Source organism: Elephas maximus, chromosome 5, assembly GCF_024166365.1.
Source record: "Elephas maximus indicus isolate mEleMax1 chromosome 5, mEleMax1 primary haplotype, whole genome shotgun sequence".
Lineage (NCBI taxonomy): Eukaryota > Metazoa > Chordata > Mammalia > Proboscidea > Elephantidae > Elephas > Elephas maximus.
Window position 1 is genome coordinate 70,939,544 of NC_064823.1, and position 27,319 is coordinate 70,966,862.

Sequence of the window (27,319 nt, forward strand, 5' to 3'; positions counted from 1 at the left end):
GCCTTAAGGGAATGAATGAACAAATAAATGTACAAATGCATGACTGTTAGCCTGAAGGCAGAGAAACTGAATATTTAATATATTCAAAATATATCAGGTTTGTGTCCTAAGCACTACGCTAGCTGTTAGAGCTGTAAAGATGTGACAGTTGTTGCCACAAGAGAATTACAGCCTAATGGAGAAAGATGTAAACATGCGATTATACAAGAATTTCTTAAATACAGTATTGGCAAATGTCAAGATAGAATTGAATTAATTTAGTAGGTAATTTAAACAATAAGTATAATGATGTTTAGTAGTTAATATATTAACAGTTTTTCTGTGGTGTAACGCACAATTTAATTTTCACTAACTAGTTTCAGTTGACTGAAATACTCAGAAGCTTAAGAATACACCCTTCACACTTGTTGACATGACAACCAGAGACCAGGTTGTTAAGCGAAATCAGTGTTACACAAAAATCAAGGATGACCACAGATCACAAAATGGATGGTTACATCATTACATAACTGTCAAATTGCATCGTTACATAACTGCCAGGTCACATTGTTACATAATTGCCAAGTTACATCACTACATAACTGACAAGTTACATCGTTCTACAACTGCCAAACTGCTGAGAATCATGGCCGAGCCAAGCTGACACATAACATTAACCATCAAAGCCAGTGTAACTCTTGCCTTGCGCCTTGTATTTCATTACTGCCAGACATGTCGTTACTGCACAAAATAATTGGATAGTAGATATTTTACTATTGTCGTAAATGTGAAGTGTCAGATAATGAGATGGTTGATAAGTAAGGAGAAAGTGCGTACTAGCAAGAAGTTGCTTGGCAGACTAGCTTTTGATGACATGATTTAGAGTTGCACAAGGAGGCTTTGGACGTAATGTGTAGGAGTGGAGATCCTACTCTCTGTGACTAAAAATCACCTAATATAGCTCCCAAAGTGTCAAACATGTTTTCACAAAGTTTCTTCCTTAACTACTGTCTTTTCCTGGTTAGGAAAGTTGTTACTAGCTGTCAGGGACTTAGAACAGTGCTTTACTCATAGTAAGTATTCAAAAAATACTAGCCATTATGCTTATCTAATAAACCTTAGCTGGCATCCACGAAACAAGTAAACACAACATTCAGGTAGCCAAGAGATGTCAGATATCCATGTGCTAAAACTCAGAAACATGACTTATTCTCACTTCAAGGTCATGTAATTCTTACAAAGTTAGCAAGTAGGAAATCACATAAATAGAAAAAGGACAGTGGGTGCTACAGCAAAATACACTGACAGTTATTCACTCAACAAAGATTTATTGAAACACAAGCCAGGAGGAAATCCAAGTTTAATGGGGGACCAAACATACAGACAAATAATAAGATCATTTGATATAAGCTAAAATAGAGGTGTATACAAGTTATTCTAAAAGCACAAAGGGTCAGACAATTATTTGGGAGCAAATACTAATTAGTTATTTAAGTCATCTGTTAATAGTGATTATGTTCAAGGTTGGTATTTGATAGGAGAGCAGTTTAGCTAGTGGGCAGGAGCACAGCTCTAGAGCTGGGCTACCTGGACCTAAATCCTGCTCTGCTCATTAGCTCTGTAACCTTGGCGAAGTTACTCAACTTCTGTATGTCGCATTTCCTCATCTGTGCTGTGGTGGAAGATGAGAATTAAATAAATCAAACTACATAAAACTTTGGAGCAGTACAGTCACTGCTGCTTTCTGTTGCGGAGTTTGTCTTTTTGTTGTTCATGTGCTCTATCTAACTAAAAGGTTTGGTTGCTTGTAATTTTTCACTTGGTAGAATAATTTGTAGAATAATTTATTCCATTCCCTTTTGTTCCTATTCTGGAAGACTTATGCAGTTTAAATCTCATTTATTTTGGCTATTGTTCATCTGAAAAGCCTTTTACATAAATTGATTTCAGTACTGTTCAGCTTAAAACCTTTACCTAAAAATATTGTGTCTCCTAGTGTCTACCTATGACATTTCTAAATGCTCTAGATTTGGAGAATTTGAACGTGGTGGAACATATCAGGGCAGTATTCTTGCATTATGAAAATTTAGGGAAACTGTGCAATTTTGTATTGTCATTTAAATAGTAAAATAGCTGGTTGGGTTTTATTTGCATTCTTTTCAGCTGTTCTACCTATAAAAAGACTGGAATTGTAATTCATCTGACTTGTCTCAGAGAGTGTTAAGTTAGCCCATGTTGTTCTTTCTTCCCCCTCTTTCAAGGAATCTTCCGCGAGTTTGGAGGTGCGCGATGTGCGCACAACATAGTGAAGTACCCTCAGTGCCGGCAGCACGCCCTGATGATTATCCAGCAGCTGGTGCTCTCTCCAAATGGCGACGATGACATGGGCACTCTCCTGGGGCTAATGCATTCAGCCCCACCAACGGAACTGCAGTTGAAGACTGACATTTTAAGGGTAATTTTGATAAGTGCATGTTTACTCTTCGACAGCTAAAATCTCATGGCTGTTTTTAAAAGATTTGTCTTTATTATGAAGAAATTCCAAAAATCTACATTTTTTTACTGGGTTTTTTTTAATTAACCAAGGGGGAAAATTTTTTTTTTTTTAATACAAATTTGTGTACATTAAAGACTGAAAAAGCTCCATCATCCATGTCTTTCAGTGTGTATTAACTTACTGCTCATAAACCTCTACAGTAATTATCTTGGCTTACAGGAATTATCCCTAAATTGAGAAGTACATGAGTGAAGTGTAGCATCCTAATAAATACTAAATTCTCTTAATCCACATATTACTTATTCAATTAATATCACTCATAACGTTATGCCTCAGTTAAATCAAATGCTGTATATGACATTTATACATACACACACACATAGTAAGTATTCTTGTAGATGTCAGACACTACATTAGGAATTTTACATATGCTTTTTTATTTACTTCATAACTATCCTGTAAAGTAAGTAGTGCCCCGCTTTACAGGTGAGAAAACTGAGGTTCAGAGAGATCATATAGCTGATATACAACTTCAAGTAATAGAGCTGAATCCAAGATTTTAAACCCCATGTTCTTTCAACAAAGGTGTCCAGGTGGCTCAGTGCTTAAGCACTCAGCTGCTAACCGAAAGATCAGCAGTTTGAACCTACCAACTGTTCTGCAGAACGATGTGGCAGTCTGTTTCCGTAAAGATTACAACCTAGGAAACCCTGTAGGGCAGTTCTACTCTGTGCTGCAGGGTTGCTACAAGTCAGAATCAACTCCACAGCAGTGGGTTTTGGTTTGCTCTTTCAGCCACACCATTATGCTTTACAAAGATTCAAACACACACACAGTCATATTAGTGTGTCCACTGGTATTGCTATATAGTAAATTTTTAAAATCAAATTGAAATGTTTTAATTCAGTTCAAAGTGAATTTAGTAATGCAATTTATTTTAAATAAGGTCACCTTGAGTCAGGATCAACAACAACTAACAACAATGGATAGATAAATAAAGAACGTGATTAGCAAGCATGGCAAGATAAGTCTCCCATTTTGCAGTTTCTCTAAAAGTTTTTCCAAAAGTTTTTCCAAAATTGTACAGTTAACTAAATCTTATATTTATAAGTTTTATTTTGTATACGTAGAATACATAAAACTGCATAGTACTAAATATGTAAAATAGTTTTTCCAAGTACCAGAAATCACTATAATTTTAATAAAAACTAACATTTATTGACTACTTCTTATGTGTCAGGTACTGTTCTATATACTTTACATACATCCACTTATTTAATCTTTATAATGAGCCAGGTAATTTTGGTACACCTGTTTTATAGCCAGTAAACTGAAAAACAAACTGGTTAAATAATTTGCCCAAGTTTGTAGAGCAGGGTAGGGGCCGTGTTTGAATCTTTGCAGTCTCTGTGTGGACTATAGGACAGTGGTAGTTCGGCGGCAGAGTTCTCACCTTCCGGGTAGGAGACCCAGCTTTGATTCCCGGTCAGTGCATCTCATGCGCAGCCCCCACCTGGCTGTCAGTGGAGGCTTGTGTGCTGCTATGATACTGAACAGGTTTCAGGGAAGCTTCCAGACTAAGACAGACTGGGAAGAAAGGCCTGGTGATCTAATTCTGAAAATCAGACAGTGAAAACCCTGTGGATCACAAAGGTCCAGTCCACAACCAGTCACGAGGACGGCATAGGACTGGGCGGCATTTCTTTCACGTGAAGCCTTTAGGGGCAAAGTGGCACACAGAGAACAAGGGCAAAGAGAGAATGAGAAAGCGGGAAAGAGAGTAAATAAAATGTTAATATTTGGAGATTTTGGATGAAGGACCTTTGGAATTTCTTTTAACTATTTTGCAGTTTTCCTGTAAGTCTAAAATTATGTCAAAATAATAACAAATGAAGGTAGTGTCTTTAACATAGCCTACCAAGCCCTTGTGAACTGGCCCCCCTCCTCTCTGACTTCCCCTCCTAGTCCTCTTACCCTATTCCAGCCACAAACATAACGGGAATTACTTATTTCAGAATTGTCAGGAAGGATAGCTACCTTCTAGAATCATATTTCTTTTATTTCCTTTTGTCTTTATTTAATTAATTTATTAATGTCATTTCCAGCAACTAGGTTTGAATTTTCCACTAAATTGCTTTGGAATAATCTGCAATGATGAGTTTGCATTTTTTCTTTATGCTATTGTATATGCATCCTGTTTTAAGTGAGTATAATGACCACTTTGTATTTTATTTTATTATCGTATTTGAATGCAAATAACGTACACCTTCTATGTTTCTTTGCCAACTACGCCCTGCTCCCTGTGAGGTATTTTCATAAGTGCAGTATGCTAGTATTGGCATAGAGGTGCTTAGGAACAAAACAGAGCAAAATGTTGCCTGGCCCTATGCCATCTTCCTGATTGTTAGTATGTTCCAGTCTGTTGCTGTGGCTGTTGTGTCGGTCCACCTCATCGAGGGCTTCCCTTGTTTCTCTGACCCTCTACTTTACTAAACATGGTGTCCTTCTCTAGCAATTTGTCTTTGTTGATGGTGTATCCAAAGTGAGTGAGTCAGAGTCTCTCCATTCTTGCTTCTAAGGAGCATTCTGATTGTATTTCTTCTAAGATTGATTTGTTCATTCTTCTGACACTCTATGGTATATTCAGTATTCTTCGCCAACACCATAATTCAGATACATCAATAATCTGTTTTCCTCTTCCGTTGTCCAGCTTTCATACGAGGTGATTGAAAAGACCATACCTTGGGTCAAATGCACTTTAGTCATTAAAGTGACATCTTTACTTTTTAAAACTTTAAAGAGGTCTTTTGCAGCAGATTTACCCAAATCATACATTGTTTAATTTCTTGACTGCTGCCTTAAGTGCAGTATATTAAATTTGACAAGATACGGAAACTATACTATTACCAAATATTGTTAAAATGGCAATTTATTGACTTCAGATTCACAGAAGGAATATATTGTATTTTGAAGTTTTATTTACATATACTCACCCACAGATTATATATTTCTTGCCTTAATAACTTAAGGCCTAATTTTAAGTATGAGGAAGTCCTCATCTTTTCTGAAGCACTGTATTTCAAAAACGTAATTATGTCTATTAGCGGTTAGCCATTCCACTTTTCACATACCGCTGATAACATTTTCAAAATGCGATGATTGGGAAAATTTTAAATTGTGAATTAAGTAATATTAGATACTGTTATGGCATTAAAATTGCCAAAACTGAGGAAAAAGGAGTCCAGTGTATCTGTAAACAGATTTCAAATTATTCTTTGGCATAGTATAGTGTCATAGTTAAGTGCATGAGCAGGGAATCAGACTGCCTGAGTTTAAACCTTACTTTTAAACCCTACCTTTGCCATTCTGGAAATCTTGGTGGCATAGTAGTTAAGAGTTCGGTTGCTAACCAAAATGTTGGCAGTTTGAATCCTCCAGGTGCTCTTTGGAAACCCTATGGAGCGGTTCTACTCTGTCCTGTAGGGTCACTATGAGTCAGAATCATCTAGACAGTAACGGTTTGGTTTGGTTTTTTGCCATGCTATATGCTGTGCAGTCTTTGGCAAGTTATTTAACCATCTTGTACTTCAATTTCCTCATTCTTAAAGTGGGGTCAAGAATAGTACCTAACATGCAGAACTGTCAAGAGGATTAAAAGCACTGAACAGACTGCCTAATACAAAGTGCCCGATAAAACGTTAGCTAATTTTATTATGCGTTATTTCTTATACATGATAATAAGCTAAATTAAAAACATGGTAATTCAGAAAATAAGTGATAGTTATAAAAGTTTATTTTACCTATTTTGCCTTTAGATTTTATTTCTTAGCCCTTATGGCTTTTCTGGGAAAGGGCATGCTTTCAGCTCTCAGGCATCTTGCGGCGCTTTGCCAGAAAGAATGTCTAATAAATCCTCTGACAGGAATCTTTTTTCCAAATCTCAGAATACAGTCACTTTATGTGAATCAAAACAACTCAAATCTTGACTGCTCTCATCACCTCTCCTGTATCCCTCCTAGCAAAAATCGTTTGTGTACACAAAGAGAGGTGCAGGTTTTTGCAAGTGTGTAAAATTATACTAGAATACGTATTTTACTTATCTAATAAAATTACTCTGTAAAATCACCAAATTCATTATAAAAAAATTCATTATAGTCATTATTAATCAAATACATCAGAAAAGCTTTTCAGTCATTTTTTTTACTATAGCCTTATAGCAAAAGAAATGTGATAGTGTTTCCTAAAATTATCTTCTGCTTTTAAAGTACCATTTTTTAATTCCAAATTATTCGATACACTTCATAGAATTGCTTTTTTGGATAGTTGGCAAAAGCATTCATGTCAAATGTTCACAGAGTGCTGTTCGCCTTTAATGTTCATGCATGGTGTTTATTTTTTAATTTGAATGATGAGTTTATTTTTGTTTGCTTTGGTTTTTGTCCCCTGCAGGCTCTCCTGTTAGTCCTTCGAGAAAGCCATCGCTCAAGAACAGTTTTTAGAAAAGTTGGAGGATTTGTGTACATTACATCCTTGCTTGTTGCTATGGAACGATCTTTGAGTTCTCCACCCAAGAATGGCTGGGAGAAAGTAAACCAGAATCAAGTGTTTGAACTTCTCCACACTGTGTTCTGCACGCTGACTGCAGCAATGCGCTATGAGCCAGCCAACTCACATTTCTTCAAAACTGAGATTCAGTATGAGAAATTGGCAGATGCTGTTCGATTTCTTGGCTGCTTCTCAGACTTAAGAAAAATTAGCCCCATGAATGTCTTCCCCTCAAATACACAGCCATTTCAAAGACTTCTAGAGGAAGACGTGCTCTCTATGGACTCAGTGTCGCCCACTTTACAGCACTGCAGTAAACTCTTTATTTATCTCTACAAAGTAGCCACAGATTCTTTTGACAGGTATGGCCCTGCTCTGTTCTATGATTAAAGGGTACACTGCACATGACTTCAACACTAAGGCTTGAATTACAAGGCGAATCAGAAAGAAAATGAAAACAGATGAATCTTTTCTCCCGTTTGCTTGAGGCGTATCAGTTTAATTGTGAATATTATTATTCTGAAGTTGAAATTTTCAGTATTGGAGTTGAAATATTCAACATTGAAGTCTGTGTATTTGTAAATTCAGATTCATTTAGCTGTTATTGCACTAAGTGCAGCAGTTGCTATGAAGTTCGCTTTAATGGTGGCATTAGCTGTCATTCTCATTTTCCGCTTTACTCCCCAAAATGTTAGGTGCATATGGACTTATAGATATTGATCATCAACAGGAGAATATGGTTATGATTAAAAGTGTTTCAAGATGGCTGATAGATATTCTGCCATGTAAAATATTTCATAATCCTCAAAAAATGACCTAGCTCCCTAAGAAACACTGAAGGTTCAAGAATCCATCAGATTTTTAAGTCATTTACTCATTCCTTCATTAGACAAATGACTTAATGAAAACCTACAGCATGCTAGTCATTGTGCTAGGCATTGGGGATTCAGCTGTACACAAAATTGTCTTGATCTTTGCCATCCTTTAGCTTGAATACAGGTACATGACTAGTCAATTATAATCTATTTTGATAGATTCTATGACAGGGGAAGTCCAGGATTCTAAGGGAGGTCATAGGAGAGCTGCTTTACATAAATCACTTATTTTCAGTGTTTAAACTGTGTTTTCAATTAAGTTCTCACTTTGAAAGTAACATTAAGAGTCATCGTACTGCTAATTTGTCTGTCTTAAGCATTATCGCTTTTAACAGTAACCATAGTTGTGTTTTGTAAAATAAATTAGTTGTTTCCATATTGCCCGTATAAATAAACCAAGGAACTCTATTGGGTAGAGCTTCTCATAGGTTTTGTATCCCTTGAAATATCTACTGAAATATTTCTACTTAAGAATGTTTGTTAGTCCTTAATATTTGGATATGAAAATCAAAATATTGTAAGATAACTTTATGATTTCTTCCCTTCTTGAAAATAAAATTTTTTATTTTTTTTTTTAAAAAGGGATAGTACAGTATTCTAGGGACAAACCAAAACCAAACCAAATCCATTGCCAATGAGTCAATTCTGACCTATAGCAATCTTATAGGACAGGGTAGAACTGCCCCATAGGGTTTCCAAGGGGTGGCTGGTGGGTTTGAACTGCCTATCTTTTGGTTAGCAGCTGAGCACTTAACCACTGAGCCACCAGGGTTCCATTCTAGGGATTACCCATTGCTGTTGAGTCGATTCCGACTCACAGTGACCCTATGGGACAGATTAGGACTGCCCCATAGAGTTTCCAAGGAATGGCTGGTGGGCTCGAACCCCCGATCTTTTGGTTAGCAGCCAAGCTCCTTAACCACTATACCACCAGGGCTCCACTCTAAGGATAAGTTATTTAAATTAGAAATTTGCCAGGATTCAACCTCTTTTTTTGTTGTATTTTAACTTATACTAGTTAGTATACCTCATTTTTAGTTTCATTTGCCAAACACAGGGCGTACAATACTTTAATAAATGTGTTAAATGTTAACATTAATGGAATAAGCATCTGCCTTGTGCATGCTTTCTGTTTTACTCAGTGCATGTGTTGGAGTCTTGTTCCTTGTTCCTGCTGAGTATGGAGGATTTCTTTATTAAACTTTTACCGGTATTTCTTGTGAAACTAACCAACTGCAAACCTGGTGTTTTCTTCTAACCTCTCTAAACCACCCTGTCTGTTTTGTTGTCTGTAGTCGTGCAGAACAGATCCCTCCTTGCCTGACAAGTGAGTCTTCTCTCCCCTCTCCTTGGGGTACACCAGCTTTGTCCAGGAAAAGGTACTGATCTTATAAGAGAAGTCAATCTTTATTTCTGTGGGTTCTTTTTTGTTTCTGTGCTTAATTATATGTTCGTGTGGTAGTTGTATTTTTATAGTTTCAATCTTTTTTTTTTTTTTTTTTGCTTTCTATTTGCTTTTTTTTTTTTTTAGGTTTTAAATTTATCAACTTTCTCCTGAATTTATTTATGAATAAAGTATCTTGATGCTGTAAAGATACAAAGTACATGTAGAATTTTGGTATCCAGCTCTGTTATTGAGACTAAAATACACATTTGTTTTCAAAGCAGGCATGTCTTTTTTAAAAAATAAGTTAGAAATGAGGACTTAATGCCTTTAGGTAGAGTACTTGTTCACTTTTTTTTTTTTTTTTTGGTTTAAATGTGTTTGGGATCATTCTTTGTTTTTGTTTTTTAACATTATTCTACAGCACTGTTCCACAGCACTATTCCACAGCACTGACAGGGAAATGTGTATTTCCTCAAGCAGGTTCAACCAGTGGAAATGTAATGCTATTATGGAGGCATGTCAAGCTGAACTTTGAAAAAAGTGAATACAAACCTACCCCAGCTCTTTACTGTCATTGGGTCTGTATAAATCTCTCTCCAAGCTGATCCAGTCTATCTCATATATAAAGCTTGGGAATTTAAACAATCAGCAGCTGATTGATGAGACTATACGTAAGATGCATTTATCATTCCATTTGCAACCTGTATTTTAAAAGATCATATTCTGTGCAGTTGGCGCCAAATATTCTTCCTTCCTGTTTTCCTCATAATGAAGTGCAGTTCCTTAAGTCTTACGTTGATATCCTTCCATTGTGGCTTTTTAAAAATGAATCATGGAGTTTTGTTATGTCATTTATTATTTCTATTGTTCAGATTATAAATCTTCAACATAGTTGGAAGGAGTTAGTGGGTCAAAAGTATTTGTTACAGGTTCTTTATTTCAGTAGTAATATTCATTAGTTATATGGAAAGACATATTTTCCTTTTATTCTTAAAATTTACACTGGGGCTTACAGCTCATTTTCTTCTAGTAAATCATGTCATAGTTCCAGATAGTCTTGAACAAATTTCAGGTTCAATATATTTGTGCTTTAAAACTACCATGTATTTTTTTTAAAAGAGCATTTGTTCTTAATTCAAGAAATCATAAACTAGATTAATTTGACTTGACTTACTGTATTTTTCTATTCAGTTGTGCTTACTGTCCCAGAGAACTGCTGTTATGTTAGAAAAATAGTTTCAATTTCTAAATAGTTATTTAAAAAAAAATCACAGTTGTAAAATATAGTGATTCTATCATGATGGTTAAGGCTTAAAAGTTTATATATTAGAAAATATTTAGCATTTTTAAAGTAGTAACCAAAATGATAAAAATACTTTCTGTAGAAATTCACACAGTGAAGAAACATACTAAAAAAGAAAAAAATCCATTAGGATTCACTCTTTTATTCCTCGTATTCTTCATGAGTTACTTATGACCTTAAATCAGAAACATTTTGTCATCATTTGTAAAGCAGCTACATCTAAAAAATACGATGTCCTTTGACTTAAAACAAAACTGTCACTGTACCAACTGCCCTAGTAGTTAGTCCATGTGAGTCTTACATCAGCCTTCAGGCTGACGTTACCCCAAGGAGAAGGAGCTCCCAGTACTATTCTTGCTAATAATAACAAGGTCAATGTTGACATTTTCGGGTTGCTCTTCTAGTCAGGTTGCACACATTTTGCTAAGTGATGAGAACTGTAAGCTTATAAAGAAAATAATGTTCTCATTTCCTGAATACAAATATACTGATTTTTGAAATGAGAATTTTAGTCCACTATCTCTAAAACCTCCCTTAATGAATTAACATAATTTTTTTTCATGGGTATCTGTTTGTTTTGACAAAATGGACTTTTTTGGTGTTGACAAAGAGGAAAGCTGAGGTGCTGTATTTGTGTACATTTTAAGTATTCACATACCAAGGAGGACATTACCTTGAGCTTGTCATACTGGTCTGACCTGTGAAAGCCTAGATACTCTTCTCTGATTATTTTAAGAATTGGAGTAAAACTTCATACTTAGAAAACTAAAACTCATGATCTAGTTCGTGATTATCTATGTTCAAAATGAATAATGGAACAGAGTTAGAGTTGAATATAATAATATTCAGCCCTGGTGGCACAGTGGTTAAGAATTTGGCTGCTAACTAGAAGGTCAGCAGTTTGAATCCACTACGACCTGCTCCTTGGAAACCCTATGGGGCAGTTCTACTCTGCCCTGTAGGGTTGCCATGAGTCAGAATTGACTCAATGGCAACAGATTTGGTTGTTTTTAAATATTCAGTCAGATTTAGAGGAAATGAAAATGAAACACAAAATAATAAAGACCCTCCGGGATATATCTGCAGTGGAGAAAAAGCTGGCATGTATTAGTTATTCAGACACGACGTCCATTGTTCAATGCCTATCTACAGTTTACGATCATGAGAGCAGAGCAAATTCTGAATTAAAATACTCATATATTCTCAAAAATGGTAGATGAGTCTTAAATATATGTAACGTACATTTAAATATTAAATTGTGATTTCTATTACTTTGAAAGGTAACTACAACTTAAAAATTAACTAGATTGTGTAATGTTTTATCTTACCTTTGCAAATTCATAGGTCTTGCTTGAAAACTAATCATTAAATGAACTTATCATAGTTCCTAAATATAAAAAGTGGTGAAGCCTATGAGAATATCTTAAGTGACTGAGTAAAAATTAACATTATAAGACACGTGTTATAATAAACTTAAATTTAATAAACACCATGTTTTAGATTTCTACAATTGTAATTTTTTTCAGTTTAAGAGAAGCTAATGTAATTTCCTCAGAATATTAATTTCTTATATAAGAAACCAAAAGCAAACCCGTTGCTGTCAAATTGATTCCTACTCATAGCAACCCTACAGGACAGAGTACAACTGCCCCATAGGATCTCCAAAGAGTGGCTGGTGGATTTGAACTATGCCACCAGGGGTCCTATATAAGACAAGAAAATGAAACATTCGGTTTCCAGAGACACAGAGGTATCTTTTTGGGTATGCTTATAATTTAAGTTCATATCTGGATCAAATCTATTAACTCAGCAATAATATTCAAAGATCTATAGCTAAAATATACACTTAAAATCTATGCTTTTTCTCAAATTTGAGTTATTTTTTAGCTCTAATTAAAACACTTTTATGGAATTTCTTAATTCAAATGTTGGGAATTCCTGTGGAGGAATTACAAATCCTTTTTCTAGGTCGATCAAACTATTTTAAGGAATAAAGTGAGCAACATAGCAAGAGGATACCTGTTGGTAGTAGCAGCAGTAAGCCTTTAGAAATCCCTTCCTAAGTTTAGAAACTAAAGCTTTCTGAGCAAAAAACAAGGTGTAAAAAAGACATAAGTGGATGGAAGATATACTGATTTTTAAATAGGGGATCCTGTGTGCTTTTTTATAAGTGAAGTTGAATACTGTCCTGTAATTTCTGTTTAAAAGTGAATGATACTTTCTTCCAAAACATGGCCATGCCAATTCTCTGCCCCTAAGTCGCTGATGTAAAGCATCTGTTTTCCAAGCTGCTCTTGTGCCAGGAGCTGAAACTACACTGCTCTCGGTGACAGAGCTCAGCATTAGACAAATTATGCTGAGACTGAGCCACTGGAACAAAGAGCTCCCGTAGGCTGGGACCACAAGCATCTGTTTCCTGGTGCCAAAATGCAAACTGTGCAAAACTCATGAATTGGTAGAAGAATAGTTCAAAATTGAAAGTGGAGATCATTGACAAGAGGAAATATGTAGGTGAAGGGCATGGCCAGGCTTAGACTATGCCTTTTAAGTTTTTAAAATTGTGGTAGGTATTTTCAGTGGTAGTGGGGATAGATGCAAAAGGTGAATGTATTTCTAAATGTAACTACAGGAAAACTCCCCAATGTTTAATGTATTTTTCAGGCAGCCAACCCTGATTCAGTTGACCCAGTTATAGCGTAGGCCACCTTGATCTTGTTTGTTCTTGATTCCGCAACCCGCGGGTTAAGGAAAGGTTAAAAACATAGGTAAATTAAAAAAAAAAAAAAAATCCATTGAGAGATTTAGTTTAATTTGGTCTCTTATCACCCATTACCAAAACTGTCACCTTCTTAGAGCTTTGAATCACTAAGATTTTATCTGGCCTTTACACCTTCTGGTATAGGTGCTGTTATTTAATGAAACAATCCAAATAGTAAAAGACGTGTAAGGACCTGGAAGAATTGACTGTTAAATTTTCAATACATGTCTCACTGAGAGTTGATAATATCGCACCTTATGGGATTTTGTAACCCATCCCTGACATACAGGCTTTTTGCTTATCAGTGGATAAAGGTGAAAGGAGATGAAGACAATAAACAGAGAAAAATGTGTGGTTGAAATTCAGTACCAAATTACCTTTTTTTTTTTTTTTCTTTTTTATAGGCATGCATATCACTCTGTTTCAACTCCCCCTGTTTACACTCCTAAAAATGTTGCTGACCTGAAGCTACATGTGGCAGCTTCATCTCTCCAGAGTTCTGACGCCGTCGTCATCCATCCTGGGGCCATGCTTGCTATCCTGGACCTCCTGGCCTCTGTTGGGTCAGTGACACAGCCAGAAGTAAGTGCGATACGTTAGTTCCTTCCTATTTTTCATGAGTATTAAGGACATGTGTCTGATTGCATGAGCAAGGGTTTGGGGGCAAGAATGACAAAAGTGACATGGAACCACTTCATATCACATACTAAAGTAGGTAAAGGAAAAAAAAAAAGGATTTTTCTATTTGATTCTTAACTTTCATAATGAATGGTAGATATGTATGTTTTAGAATACAATTACATTGTTATGAATGTAGCCAAAATGGTTATTTCTAATGCTAGACTCCTGCTAAGCTGTGGAAATCATTAATAAATGGTTCAGAAAGAAAACTGCCTGAAGATATACTATTTATCTTTTCTGACTTGTAGCACTTAAGAGTTTGGGTGACTAATTTTGTAAGGCCTCAAGCTGTGGTGACACAGTAGTTAAAGCAATCGACTGCTAACTGATAGGTCGTGGGTTCGAAGCCACCAGCGGCACCACGGAAGAAAGATGTGGCAGTCTGCTTCTGTAGAGATTTATAGCCTCGGAAACCCTATGGGGTCACTGTGAGTTGGAATCGCCTGGATGGCGGTGGGTTTGATGTGAGGCCTAAAGTTATCACAAGTGTAAACCATAAGTCTTCTTTTAAGCTGGTTATTTACCCACTGTCTTAGTCGCTTAATGCTGCTATAACAGAAATAACACAAGTGGATGGCTTTAACGAAGAGAAGTTTATTCTCTCACAGTCCAGTAGGCTAGAAATCTGAATTCAGAGCACCAACTCCAGGTGAAGTCTTTCTCTCTCTGTCAGCGCTGGGGAAAGGTCCTTGTCATCAGTCTTCCCTTGGTCTGGGAGCATCTCAGCGCAGGAACCTCAGGTCCAGGTGCTGCTTTCTTGGTGGTATGAGGTTCCCAACTCTCAGCTTCCTTTCTTTTCTTTTATCTCTTGTGGAATAAAAGGTAGCGCAGGCCACACCCCAGAGAAACTCCCTTTACATTGGATCAGGGGTGTGACCTGGGTAAAGGTGGTGTTACAATCGCACCCTAATCCTCTTTAACATAAAATTACCATCACGAAATGGAGGACGACCACACAATATAGGGAATCCTGGCCCAGCCAAATTGATACACACATTTTTGGGGGGACATAATTCAGTCCATGATACCCACCATGAAAAAGACTTTACACCCGCATGTAAAAAGGAGTACTGTTAGCTATATAGTCATAACAAAGACTTGGAAGAAAACAGAGTACATCTGGCTATGCTCTTAGCAAAATGAGAACTTTTTTTTCCTCTTTTTTGTTCTGAAATTGCTGTATGACTCTGAGCTGGTATTGTGAAGCATGTAGAGACTTCACATTAAAGGGTATACGTCCTGCAGAAAGAACTGTCACCTATCTCCCTAAGAATGTCCCAGTGATCTGCCTTTCTTTGTTGACTTTAGCATGCTTTGGACCTTCAACTTGCTGTGGCAAATATTTTACAATCCCTGGTGCACACAGAAAGAAACCAGCAAGTCATGTGCGAAGCTGGTCTTCATGCACGACTACTGCAGAGATGCAGTGCCGCCCTGGCGGATGAGGACCACGCGCTGCACCCGCCCCTCCAGCGCATGTTTGAGCGATTAGCCTCTCAGGCCCTGGAGCCCATGGTGCTGAGGTCAGTAAGTTCTCTTTTTCACATTTGAATAGCTCACAATTAGGAATGGCCGTTTCTGGAGTCATCGTGATTCAAGAGTTCTTTCTTTGATGAGCATGTACTCAATTAGCTGTGGGCAAAAACAACAACAAAAAGGGGCAAAATGCTTAACACATAGCATTTAGAAACAAATCCAGTTATTAGTAAACAGAAAATGTTTCTGTCCGTTAGCTATTTCTTCCAGTTGGATCTAGCTCTCATTTAAAAAAATCATGTTTAATATCTATGATTTACATTTACTTTAAGAACTTTTTATATGTAGAAATTCTTAAGAAATACTTTTTTAGGTTTTTATTTTGAAATAATTATAGAGTCACAGGAAGTTGAAAGATAGTACTGAGTAGTGCCATGTCCCTTCACCCAGTTTCCTCAAATGGTAACGTCATACATAACTGTAGTAGACTATCACCACCAAGAAATTGGCATTGGTATGATGTATGCCTATAACTCATTGTTATTTTATCACATGTATAGATTTGTATGAGCACCAAACAATCAAGATACTACAAAGATGTCCCTGGTGTTACCCCTCTATTGTCGCATGTACTCCTCAAACTTCTGGAAACCGATAATCTATTGTCCATCTCTACAATTTTGTCATTTTGAGAGTGCTGTGTAAATGAAATCATTAGATGTAACCTTTTGAGATTGGCTTTTTTAATTTATCATTATGCCCTTGAGATGCAGCCATATTGAGTGTAGCAGTAGTTTGTTACTTTTTATTATAGAGTAGTATCCCATGGTATGGATGTATCACAGTTTGTTTAACCATTCAAAAAATACATTTATATAACCTTTTTTTAATGAAGAGAAACAGTGCTCTATGTGTTAGAGATGAAACTTGCCTACTGCTACTTTTAAAGATTTTTTTTCTGTGTACCTTGAAATTGCCTAGCCAAACAGATTTCATGTGTAAATCATCTCTTCATCCTCCTTATAAATATATACTCATATACCATGGAACTTTGGGGGATATAAGCAACTTTCTTAATTAGATAATTTTCTTTTCTTCTATTTTTAAAGTTTTAAAACTTTTAGGGGCTTTTATAAAAATGGTCGAACTTTCTTATTTGTTTTTTGACTGACTCCAAACTAATGGTGAATTAAGATAGACTCATGCAATAAACACTTGTTGAACAGTTTTGTACCAGGCAGCATGCTAGGGCTTGATAATACCAAGATGAATGAGACAGTCAGTCCCTACTCGTATGGCTATACTCACAGACGTAAAAGTTTTGAAAAGAGCGTTGAGATTTCCCACTATCCTTATTGATAATCTGATCCTTTAAAAGTTAACAGATGCAGAGCAAGAAAGAGACTATATCATACCTAGAACTAGTATTTTACCAAATAATTTATCCTGCCTGGTTTATCTAACTAAAAATAAAAATATTTAAAAAAAAAATTTTTTTATTTTTAGTTAGATAAACAGAGGAAGCAATGGAAACCGGCTATTTGGATATGCTCAGTTTTCACAGTGAATGAAATCTCAGGGGAATAAGTCATATGATGCTGTGAGTACCTTGCTGCTTATAAGTCATAGGTTAGAACACTCTACATGAAAAACTGGCAAAGGGCACCTGACTTTTAAACATTTTAATTTTTGCTGTAGGAAAGTGAAAATTCAGAGATGTATTTTTTTTTTTAACTTGAGATGACACAAATGACTGAATATTAAGTAATCTTATTATGTGCAACTCCTACAAAATTTATTATATTTCTATGTATCACATTCCAAGAGAACATAATTCATAGGTTTCATATTCTGTCCTTCCCAATATTCTGTAGTCATTATAGTGCTTGAAATAAAGCTAGCAGCAGCATTTTTTTTTAAGATTACAGATGTGGAATTTCGTTTCTTCAGTACTCCCATATCCTGATCTAGAAAACTCAATCCCTCCATTTTTTTGATCTCCTACTATATGCTAGGCCCTAGGGAAGCATTGGTGAAGGAGAAAAGGAAGGCTTGTGCTCACAAAAAATGCATAGTTGTCTAGTGAGAAATACATTCAGATAACCAGGAAATTAGCGTATTGTGTGTTAAGTTATATAATAGCGGTGCTAGGGGAATTCATAGGAGGGCCCACTTACCCAGACTTTGTGAAGGTGGCTCAAGGGAGACTCCCAAGAGGAAATGTCAAGTTATAAAATGAAGGTGGAAATGAAGTAGCCAGGTGAAAATGTTGGAAAAAGGGTTTTCTCACATTGGAAAATGGATATTCTCGATAAAGTCAGATACAGTGGCCCAGATATATAAAGTAGAGGAAGAGTACAGCATGTTTAGGGAATTAAAAGAAGTTAAGTATGCCTTGAACATAGTCTATGAATGGGAATAAAATGGGAACAACGAAGGCAGAGAGTAAAGTGGAAATTATCTCAAGATGGTACTATAAGTTAGCCATTTTGGGAGTTTGGGTTTCCATCTTCAGAAATGGACAGCCATTGAAGAGTCTTAAGCAGTGAAGTGACAATAAGTAGATTTTAATTTTTGAAAAATACCTACTATAGTGAAGAATGGATTGAGGTGGGGCAAGATTTCATCAGAGGAGGCAGTTAAGGCACTATCTCAGGATTAGGAAAGCCGCCTGATCTGGGTCATAGCAGTAGGAATGGAGACAAGAGGACAGAATCAAGATAACCCTTGATTTTCTGATTGCTTACATGTAGAAAGTGAATGAAAGGAGAGGAATCAAGGCATATTTCAGGGAGGTACAGAATGTAAGAAAAGCTGCAGTTTGGGTATAAGGAGAAAATTTTGATTTTAGACATGTCGAGTATGAAATGGAAACCCTAGTGGCGTAGAGGTTAAGTGCTACCACCGCTAACCAAAAGGTTGTCAGTTTGAATTCACCAGGCACTGCTTGGAAACCCTATGGGGCAGTTCTACTCTGTCTTGTAGGGTCACTACGAAGTCAGAATTGACTCGACGGCAATGGGTTTGATTTTTTGGTTTGAATATGAGATGCTTCTGACACATTTTTATTAACTTCTGAAAGAAAAGTGAATTTTGAAAAATAGGTAATGGATATATATAGGTGTATGTTGATAGATTAAAATTTAAATGATTAACATCGTATATTATTTTATGATAAATGTTTGCTTTTTTTGTACTTTAGCTAGTCTGTTATAATTAATTTCTTTTTGTGTTTGATTTGTGAATTGCCATATTTTTACATAGATAACGTACACCTTCTGTTTGTCAGCTGCACCCTCCCCCCATAAGATATTGTCAAAAGTGTACTATGCTAATTTTTTTTTTTTTTTTACAGCAATATGTAGAAAAAAATTGGTATAGCAGTGCTCATGAAAATACCTCGAGGGGGAGTTGGGGGGAAGGGTATGGTTGGGAAACGAATGTAGAAGGTGCTTGTTATTTGTGTAAAAATACAGTACGTAATGTTCTCCACCAAGTAATCACTTCGATTTGTCTCTTCTTTAGGGAGTTTTTGCGTTTGGCAAGTCCTTTAAATTGTGGTGCCTGGGACAAAAAACTGTTAAAACAATATAGGGTCCACAAACCAAGTTCACTGAGTTACGAGCCAGACATGAGAAGTAAGTTTTCCTTTGAAGTTCTTGTTTTAGGTTTGTTTTATAACAGGAACTCATGTGGGGAATAGTCTTAAATGATCCTAATGAATGTGTGCTTAAAGTACTTTAAATCTGTCTTTCCTTGTGTAAATGAGACAAGATCTTAAGAGTTTGGAATCACGTTATAATAAAATCCTAGAAACCTAAAGTGGAAAGGGACCTTAAAATTCATCTTGTCTAATCCATTCCTCTTACAGGTGAAGCAGCTTAAACTCAGAAGGGTAAGTGACTTGGTCAAAAAGGTTGGCTCTAAAACTAGATTTCCTGTTCCTCAAACTAGAGTTGCTCAGGAGCACGTGTTGAAGGTTGAGAGAAGAGATGTCTTTACACAAGGAAGGTCGAGAAAGGTTAACTGTACAAGTGAGAGACGACAGGAGAGGGCAGTGCAGGAAGCCGAGGGAGGAGAGGGTGGTCAGTGCTGTCCAGTGCTGCCGAAAGATCAATTAAGTTAAAGGTTGAGGTGTATGCATTGGATTCTATAGCTAATATGACATTAGTGGCTTTTGTAAGAGCAGTCCCTCAAACAGTAGGACTATTCTTCCAAGAAGTTTGACTGTGAAAGAAAAGAAAGAGAAGGCATGGTTGTTTTTGTTATTTTAAATGGAGAAACATGATTTGGTTGATTGATAGAGAAAAGGAACATTGGGGGTGAGAAGGGAATCAGTGATGTTGTAAAGATCCAGAGGAGATGAGAATGATGAGCAGAATAACTCTTGGCTTGGAAGGGAGAATATCTCTTTCTCAGAGGATTCATAATTTCTCTCTTTTCAAAGTAACCTTTCCTGCCTGGACTAAAGAGTACTTGGTTGGATTATGAACAAGCTGTGGGGTTGCAGGATGTTTGCTGCAAGAGAACAAAGAGAGAGGAAATTAAAAATACTGATAAAATAGTTGAAGTCATATGCCAAGGAGTACATACAGGTTAGGGGAAAAATTAGACTAGAAGAAAAGGGTTAGATCATGGAAATAAGGAAGAATGGCTAGAACAAAAAGCAAAAAATAGTGAGAGAAAACTGGAGGAATAGGGGTGGGATAATGGAGGAGTGGAGCAAGTGAAGACAATGACCGTGTCCAGATAGTGGCTCTGGAGTATATTGCTGGAATGAAGTAGAGGTAAAGCTCATTGGAAGAAAGAAGATGCTAGAAGTGAGCTATTAGACAGGTTGTCGTGTGGACATTGACATTCCCAGTACAATGGCAAGAATTAGTATGGAGAAGAAGACTGAGAATGAAGTGTTAAGGTTTTTTAAATCAACAAAATAACTGCTAGGGAAATAATAGATGACTTTCATGGAGCGGTATATGATGGTACTGCTGAAGAGAACCCTCAAAGGAGAAGAAATTTTTGCATTAGACTGGTAGAATGGTGATCTGGGGAGCCAGCAGAATGTAGGCACTGCCCACCAGTCTGGCACGGACCATGGGAGAAGCAATGCGGGGGCGGGGGGGGGGTGTCTGCCCACTTGAATAACCCATCTAACGCCTTCACTCGAGAGATGTGGGAAAGAGCATTTTCAGTAGTGAATCACGGTTTCACTATATTTCCTCCCAATGCCAATTCTATAGTTTTGCTGGTTTTTAACTTTGCAATTCATTTTGTGTCAGTGCTAGCAATAGTAATAAGGCATTTTTTGATGGATTGAGATGACCATTACTGGTGAAGCAGTCAAGAATAATACCGAGACCTACAGCATGGAGCCCTGGTAGCACAGTGGTCAAGAGCTGCTAACCAAAAGGTCAGCAGTTCGAATTCACCAGCCGCTCCTTGGAAACCCTGTGGGGCAGTTCTGCTCTGTCCTGTAGGGTCACTAGGAGTTGGAATTGACTCAATAGCTATGGGTTTAGTTTTTTTTTTTTTTTGTAGAATGGCAGTTCTGAAAGGACGTAGATACAGTTCAGTCTCTTCATTTTTCAGATGAGGATTCTGAAGTCAGAAAGAGTAAGCAAACTTTAGCCATTATCGGTGTGTACCAGAACACTTTGTCTTATTTTTTCTCTTGCAAATTATTATCATCAGTTATTTGTGAATACTGTGTTATGAAAACTTAAAGTTCTTTTTTGTTCTATTCCAGTTTTATTGGAAAGCAGAGAGTTTTGAAGTTTCTCATATCAATCCCTCCCAGGGCTTTTTGTTGATGTTTTTTATATTTAACACTAACATACTTCCTTAGAATTGAGTTGTAATTTTCTTTGCAAGGAGTAAAAACAAAAATAGCTCTTTTGTCCAAGAGAATATTGAAATATATTTATAGTTGCTTGAATACCGAACACAGTTACATCCATTCTTATAGCTTATTTTAAGAGGAAGTATTTTTGATGCTACAGCTTTATAAGTTTACTTTTCTCTATTACATTTGTGATGTATTTCTGAAAAAATAGGGTAATTCATTTGAAATTTGCATTCTTACTCTTGATATTACTACTGTTTATATGTGTACCAACCAAAACCCATTGCTGTTGAGTCGATTCTGACTCATAACAACCCTATAGAACAGAGTAGAACTGTCCCATAGGGTTTCCAAGGAGCGGCTGGTAGTTTTGAACAGCTGACCTTTTGATTAGCAGCTGTATCTATTAACCACTGTGCCACCAAGGCACCGATATGTGTACAAGCATCTTTAATTTAGTTACTGTGTGATCACATATTTAATCCTAACAGTTGTAAGGAAAGAATAAAAAATGAGGGAGAAAGTTTCTGACTTCTTCTAGTATTTTTAAGAAGAATAATGACCTGTTTCTTAGCATTTTAATGCTTCCAGAATATTTTGCCTTGTTCTCAAAGAGAAATAATTAAAAATAATTTTGTGAATTAAAAGTGTAGCCTGGTATATAAACATCATTAGCTGAGATTTATAATTAAATTACATTGTAACTGTGATTCAGATAGTAATTATTATAATATTTATTCTTATTTGTACTGTGTAGTTTCTAACTTTTCTGTAATCTGTATATTACTTCAGTAATCAGGTTAAAGAAGAAACATGCCATTTAAATTTTAAAATGAACAGAAATTATATTAAAACTGGATGATGATTTTGGTATTTAAATCTAAAAAAGAAAATGAGTGTTGAAATTAAAGAGTGCTGTTTACAAACAACCTTGTGAAGTCATTACTGAAAAAATCTACATGATATCTTTCCCAAGAGATTTTCTTTGGCTTGCAGGTAGTATGATCACATCTATGGAAGGTCTGGGTTCCGATAATGTTTTCAGCTTACATGAAGATAACCATTACCGAATAAGCAAGAGCCTGGTAAAATCTGCAGAAGGAAGTACTGTTCCCCTGACTAGGGTAAAATGTCTGGTCTCCATGACAACCCCACATGACATCAGACTTCATGGGTCATCAGTTACTCCTGCTTTTGTTGAATTTGACACATCCCTTGAAGGGTTTGGGTAAGGAATTTGCAGTGTTAGCCCAGCCTTATTGTGTTATTTTATGCTCCTTAGTTTTGAAAAGTAGGCCTTTGGTTTTAAATCCACACGATTAAAATGTATTACACTATATGTTCTACTCTACTCCACTGTGTATTTTCAAAAGGTGGTACTCTACGAACATGTTATTTTAAGATTTCTAGATTTAATTGTTTTTAATTATTATAGTAAGTAGATTGGTATAGTACCAAACTAAACCTACTGCCATCGAGTCGATCCCGACTCATAGCGACAGGGATCAGCAAACTGTGATCCACAGGCCAATCTGGCCTGCTGCCTGTTTTTGTAATTAAAGTTTTACTGGAGCACAGCCACACTCATGCAGGTATGTATTGTCTATGGCTGCTTTCAGGCTATAGTGGAAGAGTTGAGTAGTCATGACAGGGACTGTCTGGTCAGCAAAGCCTAAAATATTTTACTATTTGGCCCTTTACAGAAAAAGTTTATCAACTCCTAATATAGTAAATATCAATTTATAGATAATGTATGATTAAAATTAGATTAAAAGCTCTTTGGCTTGGTATAATTCATTATTCTGTTCCTGGAATCACCTAGCATAATACCTTCTTATACCTTATAAGCATTCAGTGTCTATCGCTGCAAATGAGTAAATGAATTATTTCAAGTGGCAGAAAAAACTACAGTATCTGAAATAATAACGGAGAATCTGTAGAGAATCTAAAGAGTTTGTGATGTCTGTAAACCTCAAAAATAAACACAAATGCTAATAGAACAGATTGTTGTCTCTACTGGTTGTTAGTGCATTTGTATACGTTGGTTTAAAAATTTAAATTGTATTATCAAACAGTGGATTAATGCATATTTTTTGGGAATGAGCAGCACTAATCGTAACAGTGGTGACAGGTGGAAGGGACACAAGGGAATTTTTTGTGGTGATAAAATTGTTCCAATGTCTTGATTGGGGCTATGCATTTGTCAAACTCAAGGAGTATACATTTAAGTTTGTGCATTTTATAATATGTAAATTACCCCTTAATGTTTTTTTTTAATTTAGTTTAAAAATGATACTGTTGGTGATTTTTGAAGTATAACTTTCAATCCCCTCACATAACTAAAAGAAGGGAAGGGTTTTGCTAGACATCCCAATTTATTCTATGATTGTTTATCTCTAGTTATCATGACATAATGGCTGTTTATTTCACTGTGTTAAGCACAGATAGCGATCAGAAAAGAAGAGAATTAGTCTTTAATATGTCCATTGTCTTTTTATACTAGCTGCCTGTTTCTGCCCAGTTTGGCCCCTCATAATGCCCCTACAAATAATGCTGTGACAACAGGTCTTACTGATGGGGCTGTGGTCAGCGGCATTGGTTCCGGTAAATATTAACTTTCTGTTTGCTTGTGATTTTTTTTTTAATAGAATATATTTTTTTACAGTTTATATGCTTTTGTTGTCTTTTTTTTTATGTAAATGTATGTGAACACAAGCTCTTTGATTGCTATTTTTCTATTTTTACTTTAGGTGAAAGATTTTTCCCCCCTCCCTCTGGCTTAAGCTATTCCAGCTGGTTTTGTATTGAACACTTTAGTTCTCCTCCAAATAACCACCCCGTCAGACTCCTCACTGTTGTGCGCCGAGCCAATTCTTCTGAGCAGCATTATGTGTGCCTTGCCATAGTTCTGTCAGCAAAAGACCGGTCTCTGATTGTCTCCACTAAAGAGGAACTACTCCAAAACTATGGTCAGTATTTGTCTTTTTCTTTTTAATTTTAAGGTCCAGCTGGTAATTCTTTTCCAACTTAAATTGTTGTAGCACAGAACAGCTTATATGAATTCTTAAATATTTTTGCTAGTGGATTTTAAGCCACTTTCAAAAAAGACTTAAATAGAATACAGTGGACGAAGTTCCTGGTATAAGGATTCACCCCTCCTTGTCAAAAAATCACAGCTTTTGCTAGGAAAGCAGGTTGCATGGATAATATATTTTTGTAAGAATTTTTATTGGCTATGAGTTCTGCTTAGTTAATAAATATTCATGGATTACCTGCCTGTCATATATACCATCCTGTACTAGACACAATAAGGGTTTTTTATTTTATTTTTTTTGCTGTCGAGATTATACACAACAAAACGTAAGCCAATTCAACAGCTTCTACTTGTACAATTCAGTGACGTTGATTACATTCTTCAAGTTGTACAACCATTCTCATCCTCCTTTTCTGAGTTGTTCCTCCGCATTAACAAAAATTCACTGTCCCCTGGGGTTCCTATCTAATCTTTGCTGTTGTAAATTTGATCCCATATAGATAGTTCTTAAAAGATAATAATGCTCAAGGCAGACATTTTTTACTAGCTAAGCTTTTTTTTTTTTTTTTTTAAGCTTAACTATTGCTTGGTTTTACGAAGGCTTCAAGGATATTTTTGGTTTAAGGTTTGACACGATAATATTTTAAATACTTTTTATCTGTTGCTTGCCATAACGACTTGGTACTTACCATTACATACTCCTAACACCCTTCAAGTGAACCCCAGTGGTACAATGGTTAAGCACTTGGCTACTAACGGAAAGGTTGGTGGTTCAAACTCACCAGCCACTCCAGAGGAGAAAAAGCCTGGGGATATGTTCCCATAAAGATTACAGACTAGGAAACTGGGGGGGGGGGTGGGGGTAGTTCTACTCTATCCTTGCTTCAAAGCAGCATTCTGGCTGTACTTCTTCCAAGACAGATTTGTTCCTTCTTCTGGCAGTCCATGGTATAGTCAGTATTCTTTGCCAACACCATAATTCAAAGACATCAATTCTTTTTCTGTCTTCATTGTTCATTTTCCAGTTTTCCCATGCATTTGAGGTGACTGAAAACACCATGGCTTGGGTCAGGCACACCTGAGTCCTCAGAGTGACATCTTTACTTTTTAACACTTTAAAAGAAGTCTTTTGCAGCACATTTGCCCAGTGTAATAACGTCGTTTGACTTTGTGACTGCTGCTTCTGTGGGCTTTAATTGTGGATCCAAGTAAAATGAAATCCTTGACAACTTCAGTCTTTTCTCCATTTTCATGATGTTGCTTATTGGTCCAATTATGCGGATTTTTGTTTTCTTTATATGGAGGTGCAATTCATACTGAAAGCTGTAGTCTTTGATCTTCATCAGTAAGTGCTTCAAGTCCTCTTCACTTTCAGCAAGGAAGGTTGTGTCATTTGCATAATGCAGGTTGTTAATGAGTCTTCCTCCAATCCTGATGCTTCATTCTTCTTCATATGATCCAGTTTTTTGGATTATTTGCTCAGCATATAGACCGAGTAAGTACGATGAAAGGATACAACCCTGATGCACACCTTTCCTGATTTTAAACCACGCAGTATCCCCTCGTTCTGTTCGAACAACTGCCTCTTGGTCTGTGTACAGGTCCCTCATGAGCACAGTCTTCACAATGTTAATTCGTAATTTATTGATCCACACAGTCAAATGCCTTCACATAGTCAATAAAATACAGGTAAGCATCTTCCTGGTATTCTCTGCATTTAGCCTAGATCCATCTGACATCAGCAGTAATATCCCTTGTTCCATGCCCTCTTCTGAATCTGCCTTGAATTTCTGGCAGTTCCCTGTGAATGTACTGCTGCAGCCGCTCTTGAATTATCTTCAGCAGAATTTTACTTGCGTGTGATATCAATGATATTGTTTGATAATTTTGACATTCTGTTGGACCACCTTTCTTTGGAATGGGCACACATATGGTTTTCTTCCAGTCAGGTGGCTAGATAGCTGTCTTCCAGATTTCTTGGCATAGATGAGTGAGTGCTTCCAGTGCTGTATCTGTTTGTTGAAACACTGAATTGGTGTTCTGTCATTTCCTGGAGCCTTGCTTTTCGCCAGTGCCTTCAGTGCAGCTTGGACTTCTTCTTTCAGTACCATCAGTTCTTGATCATATGCTAGCCCCTGAAATGGTTGAACATTGACCAATTCTTTTTAGTACAGTGTCTCTGATTATTCTTTCCATCTTCTTTTGATGCTTCCTGTGTTGTTCAATATTTTGCTTACGGAATCCTTCACTGTTGCAACTTGAGACTTGAGTTTTTTCTTCAGTTCTTTCAGTTTGAGAAATGCTGAGCATGTACTTCCCTTTTGGTTTTCTAACTCCAGGTCTTTGCACATTTCATTATAATACTTTGTCTTCTCGAGCTATCCTTTGAAATCTTCTGTTCAGCTCTTTACTTCATTATTTCTTCCACTCACTTTAGCTGCTCCACATTAGAGAGCAAGTTTCAGAGTCTCTTTTGACATCCACTTTGGTCTTTTATTTTTTTCCTAACTTTAATGACCTCTTGCTTTCTTCATGTATGATGTCCTTAATGTCATCCCATAACTCATCTGGAGTTTGGTCATTAGTGTTCAATGCATCAAATCTATTCTTGAGATGGTCTCCAAATTCAGGTGGGATATACTCAAGGTCGTATTTTGATTCTCATGGACTTGCTTTAATTTTCTTCAGTATCACCTTGAGCTTTCATATGAGCAGTTGATGGTCTGTTCCGCAGTTGGCCCATGGCCTTATTCTGACAGATAACATTGAGCTTTTCCATTGTTTCTTCCCTTAGATGTAGTCTTTTTTGATTCCTGTGTATTCCATCCATCAAGGGCCATTTGTATAGTAGCGGGTTATGTTGCTGGGACAAGGTATTTGCAATGAATAAATCGTTGGTCTTGCAAAATTGTGTCATATGATCTCCAGCATTGTTCCTATTA

General features: G+C 36.5%; 1 protein-coding gene across 7 annotated transcripts in view; it reads left to right on the forward strand.

Moving 5' to 3' along the window:
• WDFY3 (WD repeat and FYVE domain containing 3) overlaps positions 1-27,319 on the forward strand; it is a 351,994-nt gene that overhangs the window by 208,668 nt on the left and 116,007 nt on the right. For 6 of the 7 annotated variants that reach the window (XM_049885821.1, XM_049885820.1, XM_049885824.1 and 3 more), the window contains 9 exons: positions 2,241-2,434; positions 6,926-7,383; positions 9,192-9,275; positions 13,749-13,926; positions 15,334-15,548; positions 19,027-19,139; positions 22,340-22,571; positions 23,847-23,947; positions 24,094-24,312. In XM_049885821.1, coding sequence (XP_049741778.1) covers positions 2,241-2,434; positions 6,926-7,383; positions 9,192-9,275; positions 13,749-13,926; positions 15,334-15,548; positions 19,027-19,139; positions 22,340-22,571; positions 23,847-23,947; positions 24,094-24,312 — 1,794 coding nt within the window. The remainder of the gene's footprint in view (positions 1-2,240; positions 2,435-6,925; positions 7,384-9,191; positions 9,276-13,748; positions 13,927-15,333; positions 15,549-19,026; positions 19,140-22,339; positions 22,572-23,846; positions 23,948-24,093; positions 24,313-27,319) is intronic. The other variant, XM_049885825.1, reaches the window with a different exon arrangement.